The 8,370-nt window shown below is 37.9% G+C and overlaps 1 protein-coding gene across 1 annotated transcript; it reads right to left on the bottom strand.

Annotated features, from left to right (window-relative positions):
* Positions 1-2,702: 2,702 nt before the first annotated feature.
* On the bottom strand, positions 2,703-6,952 carry LOC126615660 (uncharacterized). Its single transcript, XM_050283525.1, has 7 exons — positions 6,322-6,952; positions 5,210-5,350; positions 4,964-5,077; positions 4,710-4,883; positions 3,803-3,918; positions 3,131-3,215; positions 2,703-3,033 (listed from the first exon to the last, which is right to left on the bottom strand). The coding sequence occupies exons 1-7, from the start codon at positions 6,808-6,810 to the stop codon at positions 3,028-3,030; spliced, it is 1,125 nt and encodes a 374-aa protein (XP_050139482.1). The 5' UTR covers positions 6,811-6,952; the 3' UTR covers positions 2,703-3,027.
* Positions 6,953-8,370: the final 1,418 nt, after the last annotated feature.

Below are 8,370 nucleotides of genomic sequence, written 5' to 3'. Positions count from 1 at the left end.
TAAGTCATATGTCAATGACATATTTTTGTTTTGGACTTAATCAATGATATATTTTTCTTAATTAGGCATAGGTCAATGATGAATACAACATAGGCTTTAAGTCATTATAATATAGTTAGAATTTGACTATTCTATCATTCTCTCTCTTTCTCTCTCTATGAATGTCATATGGGCTTAAGCTATTATAAATACGGATTTAGATCCTCTCTGGATCAATTTTGTAGAGATCCTCTAGACCGATGGATCTCTTCCATTGATACAAATTCAACGGTCAAAATCCCTTATCCTTCCTCTTTTCCCCTTAACTCTTCTCGCTCTCCCTCACTTCGAAGCTCTCAACCTCGAACCAACAACTCCCCAAATTCCAAATTAACGCCACCTCAAAATCAACCCCAACACCACCATAACCCACCCTACCCACAACCCCCAATTGTAGGTCTCTCACCTTACCTCTCCAAATAAGCCCCAACACCACCACATCCCTCAATTGCAAATCCCTCAACCCTAATATCTCAGCCGATGTTAATGAAACAACAAAGAGAGAGGTCGTGCAAACCAATGTCTTTTGGTTGCAGAGATCTTTTTCATAAATATGGAAGAATAAGGGATAGCGAAAAAATAAATCAGACTTAGAGCACAAATGACTTGCAATTGAATTTGGGGTTTGTTAACAACGGTGGGGAGTGGGGGTGCGAGGGAGAAAGAGAACTTGAGGAGGAAGAGGCTTTGGCCTTTGGATTTCTATTCCTATGAAACTGATCTTGAGAGGATTTGAATCATATAAATAGTTAGGACATGTATATTCTATCACTTTCTCTCTTTCTCGGCCTTCGTTTACATGGAGGAGTCTACTTAACTAAAATAAAGGGAACTAGGAAACGAACACTGCAAAATGTAAAAAATAGAACTAGGAAATGAACACTCCACTGCAAACTGCAGTGTTCGAATTCAAATGTAAAAATTATAAAAATAAATAAAAAAAAACAGAACTAGGAAATGAACGCTTCATTACAGTGTATGAATCTAAATGTAAAAAACAGAGCCAGGAAACGAGCACTACATTACAGTGTTTGAATTTAAATGTAAAAATCAGGAGTTGCATGAGGTGTGAAGTGTAGGAGACGTGTGAGTGATGAAAAAAATAGAACTAGGAAACAGACACTACAACGCAGTGTTTGAATCCAAAAGTAAAAAACAGAACCAGGAACAGTGTCTGAATCCAAATGTACAAAGGAACATGTAGGAGGCACGTGACTGATGGAAAAAAACAAAACCAGTAAATGGACATTGCAACGCAGTGTCTGAATCCCAATGTAAGAAACAGAATCAGGAAACAGACACTGCATTGCAGTGTCTGATCTGTAATGACTTATTTCAAATATAAAACTATGAGAAATGGAGTGTTTGTTGAAGTGGATGTCAGCTGTTGTGGCAGATTTTGTAATTTTTGTTTATTTTAAATGCATTTATATATCACAATACATGATTGACCTATTTATACCACCTCTTTGTCTTATTTCTACACCCACTATTTATTAAAAAATTTAATTACCGATTTATCCTCACGTAAAATGTCAAATAAGGACTAAGGGAAAACAAGATTAGATCATTCACTTCCACCCACACTCCCAGCAACTCATAATCTCAATTCCCAAACGTCTCGTCGTCACTTTATTCCTTCTAAATTTTAATTTATGTTTATTGGATCCTAAATTATTGAATCACGAATTGATCTTTATATTCGTCAAGCCCGTCGTACGTAATACAAATCCCAAACAAACTAAATGCATCAAGTCATATATGGATGTCAACTGAGTTTCTTTCTCTACCGATTTCACTTCTTATTATTTCGGCTTTGATTCTATGATTGGTTGAGCGACTGACTCTTCGTTCTATTGTTGCATCGCCTCCATGGTCAGCCATGGGAATAGTCGGGATGGTGGTAAAAAGTGCAGAAGGGTGGTCGCTGTTTTACTTCCCTCTATTTCAATCATATAAATATAATCATTTTCCTTATATTAAAATATTATTTAAATAATTAAAAAATAGATGGGAGAACAAGCTAGAGAAGCAATATGGATGCCAGTTTCTATGCTTCTCATGGGTCAGTAATATGACTTTGGGAAGGGGTAGGCTGTGTTGGTAAACGGTGTCAAGGGTGGAAACTGGAATGGTACTTTGGGGATAATGGTCGGTGGGAAGATAGTAGGTTATTTTTCTTTTTTTTTTATGGTGGATGGGATTATAATATGGGTGTAAAAATAGGACAACGGGGTGGGCCTAGTAACACTTTTTATAATTAACATAAATATTGTTGTTCTATTGGTAATATTGTAACTTATTATTAATTTTTCACAAAATCAACCCTTTTTAATAAGGCATGCCACTTGAAACATGACGATTGTGCTTGAATTTCACCTTCCGTAGATGCGACAGATGGTGCAGCGACGCATGGTGCATTATTTTGTAAAACTGCTGTACAGGGAAGTTAAATGATCCTCCCCCGAAGCTAATTGCGACACATAGTGTTCAATTCAATGGGGAACGTTATCCCTAGCATCCACTTCTTCCACAATTTTTTTTCCACAACTGTTCAGTAGTAAAACCTTCTATCTCACAACGAGGCTCGTGTTGATAGGCTAGTAACAGAAAAAACCAATACCGTCAAATCAGAAGACGCATCAAGAACATGGAAACGCATCTAAATTGGGAACATTTCCATCCATCTTTCCCAAACTATACATATAATGTTCTGTTTATACTAATTTGTTTTTCTGGGAGATACATTAATTAAATGATCTAAAGTTATATACGAGGAACTCGATGCATATATAAACGAAACTGGGGGCACTTAACGTATACACGTGATATATATAATCAACCTGCCCAGGCACACTTCCACATTGCTAGGTACTTCACCTTCAACGTCACGGTCCTCATGGAGTCGATCTTTAGTTTTTCACACTCACTGAGCAATTTCCCTCATGTAAGTATCCGTCTCTGATCTTCTGGCCGTTTTCAATTTGTTTACTCCTGATGTAGGGGAAGAAATCAAAATATTGTAGCAACTAGTGTAATCTGCAGCTCTTATATACACAAGAAAATCAGAGTAAAAGAGCTTGTATGGTACCTCAAGAGGACTTGTGTTCGACGAACTGGAAATATCTTCAGCTGGTGCCTCAGAAATCCTTGCTTCTGATTTTTCATTTGAGTAACTAGCAAACAGAAATTATAAGCTATGTTAGACATGAAACCCACCCAAGACATGAAAAAAGTTGCTGCAGCACGACATTAGGAACACAAGTTCTCAAAACGAACTTTGTAACTACCCAACAAAAACCTAGGTTTCTGAATTCAAAAAGAATTTCATGCTTAAATGTTTCCTATATTATTTGAGAGCAAAACAAAATGTGGACTGGACGTAGCATGTCTCCTCTAAAGAGCAACACATAATACAACCTTGCCCCGGCCCCCATTGAATAGGAGAAAAAGGTAAGTGTTAGGCTCGACCCTTCGAAACCAGACTCACTCTAAACTAAATAAAAAGGTAGACACTTTATCTGCCATATACCTCAAATTTGTGAAGAAAACATCAAAATACAGTGCACAATTCTGTTCAGCCAGACAACCATTATTCCCGTAGAAACATGCATATCATATATACGCTAAATAAGCAAGAAAGCATGAATAATTTTAGCAAGGGTACTTATTTAGCTGTCTTTGAGGACGAAAGTAAGTCATGATCACTGATATTTTCCACTTACTAGTGTAAATACAAAAAGAATCAATACTAGGTACTTACGTTGAGAGTATAGTCACCCAGACTAACTCTACACAGTCCACCCATAAGAGCCTTTGTTCGACAGGTATCACACCATAGGTAACAAGATGCGCAAATGGCCAAAGCTTCCACCCTGCCTGCAAAACAAATCATTCCATAATATGTCAATGGTCGAACAATTACATTTCTCTTGACCATGTGACATGACTCAGACCATAAAAGACAAACACTTTTTATTTCTCTGAATATCCATACTTTTCCTCTTGTGTTTTGGATATCAGGAAGGAAAATGCATGTTTTGGAATGAAAAAGCACCTTTTGGAGTTTACGGTCGACAAAGTTTTACCATATATGCACACTGCCTGATTCTAAGCCACGGCCAGTGAAAGCAAACACTATTGTTTAAAGATAAAAACTCAATATATGTAATTCTGTAAAAGATAAAATTCTAATTTTCTTTAAAACAATACCCACTAGATAAAACATTAGGACAAAATAGATTAACGTTCATTTGGACAACATTTCTAACAACCCAAGGTAAGGTCAAAGATCATAGTTAAAGGCTAGGCCTATTGACAAGATAAATGGCACACAACTCTTATTCCAAGATTAAAACTACATCACAACGGAAAAAGTGTTAACACTGCATGGACAGGAAACAGCTGACACAAATATGCATGCCAATATATAGTTGAATACACAAACATTTTTTGATTGACAACTGACAGAACCTTGATATAATTATAGTATAAAACCAACGATTCAGGTTCAAATTGATCAAAGACTTTGGACGATCCCGACTTTCAAATGTCCACAAGCTAGAGGACATATAGAATAAACTAAATTTCAAGTCGTTTGACTCTAAACACTAGAGAGAGCATGAAAAGATAGTAATTCTTAAAACCAAAAAGGCAGAAGGTTCTCTTACTGTTAGCATTGGCCAAAATGTCGCTGTCAGTTCACTAAAAATACTGATGGGAGATTCAAAACGCAAAAATCCCACTACTGTAAAGTAAATGCTGTTCCAAATTGCTGCCCATACAGTTTGGTCGAAGGCTACTTTGGCAGGAACCACCCACCAGTCTTGGAAGGGAAAAAGCTCCTGAAATAAGTTTCAGTTGTTCAAGGAACCATAGGAATTTCTACAATAAAAATTGTCAAACAACTGCAGAAGAACTTTACCTCGCAAAACTGGTAATAGTAGTGAGAGAGGGAACCATGGAGAGTAAATCCAACAAGACCTGACCTGAGCATTCGTGAACGGTCGAACTCAAATAGAGGTTTTCCTTCAAAGCACTACAAAAATCATAAAACAAGCATTATGCTTTGACAAAAAAAATAAAAAAATAAAACAAGCATTATGTACTGTCAAGAACTAACTTCACCAGCAGTAGGAATTAAAATTTTTACTTCACAACAGCAACACACCTGTGCAATCCAGTCCCCTACAGAGTACACCACACCACTAATCACCATTTTGGCTAAAACTGGGTTAGTCTTGAGAGCGTCCTCATAAGCGCTCCAGTTGTGTTGAGGTGCGTATCTGAGGATCTCATATAGAGTCCAACCCTGAAAAGAGTACCAACACATAAATCCCATCAGAAAAATTGCTAAAAGTGCAGTGGACATAGAAACGAAAATTATAAAATGAAGCAGAGCGAACCCTATATAAATAAATGGTTTGAGACATTCAATCACAAATCACAACCTATGACGAAATTTTCTAAAGATAACTTCAAACTAATCGGACAGAGCCAATTGCTTCATACTTAATACAGTTCTAACAATAAGAGACAGGTCCTCTTCACCAAATTCAACTTCAGAAATGGCAGTAATCTCCATGTCCCCCATCAATCATGTACATCTAATTCTGTTTTCTTTTTCTTCTCCATCCTCACAAGCAACTCATTTATCTCACCATGCTTGTTCCATCTCTACTATTCTGTGACCTAGTAACCTAGTTTCTCCCCATGATTGTCATTCTATAGTGAAAAATCAACCCTGATACGACGTAACATTTTCAGATCATGTTTCCTTTTGGATTTAACAAGTTTGAATAATTGTGGACCTTCAAAAGAGCATCCCCTCACTCTTGCCTCCTCATGATGGTCATATAACGATAACAAAAGGTAATCTAAACATACATCATCAATCCAACACATTCACAACTTATCATAAGACAGACAACCTGCTCCACAAAGACATAGCTATTAGCTGATACAGCTCAACTAACTTTAATCCACCAAGTAAACTGCAAATTCTAAATCCTTAGACTCAAAGTAAAAAAAAGCACTACAGGCAATTGATAAAACCTGAGTGTAAAAGTATGTTAGTTACCAGAGAGAATTAAGCAACTTTAGAGAACTAGAAGGAAAAACGAAATCGAACTAAACTTTACTAAGAACCAACTCCAAAATACATCTTCCTTAACATAATTCACATCAAGTTCTCACATACAAACACATGAAAACAAATAAAATGGCAATTAATCTCTTTGAATATAATTAAACAGCAATCAAGTACTAGATAGATGGACTTACATGCCAGTAATCCTGGTCGACGGTGACCAACTTAGTGAGAGCAAAAGTACCAGCTGCAAGCACAATAGCGGCATTGATAGTCCTATCCACCAGCCTCTCGAATTCCTCACTCTCCCTCTCACTTCCAACCCCAGAAGACCCAAACCCACCAGCCCCTTCAAACGAAAGCCTCCCCTCACTCGCTCCGAACCCGCCCACCTGACTCACCAACTCCCCCTGATCCCCGCCTTCGCTCTCCACCCTGCTGGCCACCACCCCTTCCTGCTGGTCCGTACGGTCGGAGCTCTGAACCGGAATCACATCGAACTCTTCTCGCTCGACCGCCGAGTTCAAAACCCACCTGCTTTTCTGTTTGTTTCTGGGGAAAGTTGGGTTTTTTGGGAGTTTGGAGGTCAAGATGGGTTTTGGGTGAGCGGCAATGGGTTTTCTGGGTTTGGGGTTCGGGAGAGAGAGGAAGCTCTGAGCTGCTATGGAGTGGATGGCGGCCATGGCTGACCGTTGAGACAGAGTCTGGAGGGGCACCGAGTTCAAGTCTGAAAATTGTATCTCGCCGCGTTGGAACGGGGAAATGCGATTGGTTTTGATATGGTAGCTGTGGCGGGAGATGCGATCAAGTGCATTGAGGAGTATAATTTCAGTTTGGGGAACCGTTGGGTTTTGTAGGCGTTCTGAGATGAACGGTGGATGGAGGTTTCGAGGTTGATCTTGAAGACGGGTGCAATCGTGTAGGATTTTAATTGGGTGAAAAGAGGGTGGTGTAGATTTTTATGGTGAGGTGCTGTGTTGAGGATGTTGATTTTTTTTTAGGGAGAATATGGTGATGAAATGAAGGCCACATGAAAGAGATGATTGTTTGTTAAACCAGAAAAAATGGATAAATTAACAAATTTGAGAGATGCAAAAAATTGGACGTTGACCTGAATATTCCTAAGAGAACGACGTCGTGCTGCTCTTTTACTCGTACCGTTGCTAGTGGTTCGCATACAATGCCGGCCTGATTTGTGCCAAAACAGAAAGTTAAATTGGCATACGGTGTAAGTTATACAATGTCGGCAGCGATAGAGTGAATGAGTAGTACAGTTTGGTGTTCTGATATAAGTTAGCCATATAAGTTGACGATATAATTGATATGTCATATTTTAACATACATTTTTCTAATATCTCATCATATAAGTTGACGATACCATCATCCTTATTGCATGCTCGAATTTGCCTCAAAAGCGAAGAGATTCAAAATCGAAGACTCATCCGGCCGATTTCAAGCCTACGCCCTCAAAGTAGCCTAGATTATAATTCTGGTGTGATTTTCGGTGCTGATCATTTCTAGAAATTTATGGTGAAAAATCCAGTTTCCTTTTACTTTCGATAGACGAGTTTTTTTAATAAGTGCTACACTTGTGATGCCAAATATTGAAGTTGTAATGTATGAATAGAGCATCTACAACAAGCTTTGAGGGTTTAATACTTCGTTCCTTAACATATCTATTTGTTTTGAGTTATTTCCGATTCCAAGTTTCAAGCACAAAAACTCAATCAAATCTTTGTTTTAAAATCTTCTATATTTATGCAGATGATGTTATACCGTAGGAAAATAATTTTTTCTATGTCCCTAGTGCAAGTTCGATCCCCACCGACTCATCCCACTTAACCACTAACTATCTAACTCATTAATGCTATAACACCAATAAAAAAAAATTGTTATTAGCACTTCAAAATTCTCATTTGGCACTCCAAATTTTCTATATTTAGAAAGAAAAAAATCACATATAAGAAGTGCAAATTGAAATTTTTGGAATACTAATAACAGTTCCTTAAAAAAATTGGTGCCCAGAGATAATTTTTGGGTGTAAACAGAACTTCCCAAAAAGTAATTAGGCCTTTATTTTATTTTTTGTAATACGGAATTAATTGGACTCAAAGGCCACAATTCAGCCTTGCTTCGTGGTTCCTGCGAGATCCTTGGACAGCGTGAGTCTCCCAGAAACTCACCCAACGTAATTTTTGTGGGACCCAATGTACGCCTCCAAATTGATTATCCACATAGTTGTG

This window comes from Malus sylvestris, chromosome 3, assembly GCF_916048215.2.
Source record: "Malus sylvestris chromosome 3, drMalSylv7.2, whole genome shotgun sequence".
Taxonomy (NCBI): Eukaryota; Viridiplantae; Streptophyta; class Magnoliopsida; order Rosales; family Rosaceae; genus Malus; species Malus sylvestris.
Note: the sequence above shows the minus strand (reverse complement) of the source record. Positions and strands in the feature narration are given on the sequence as shown.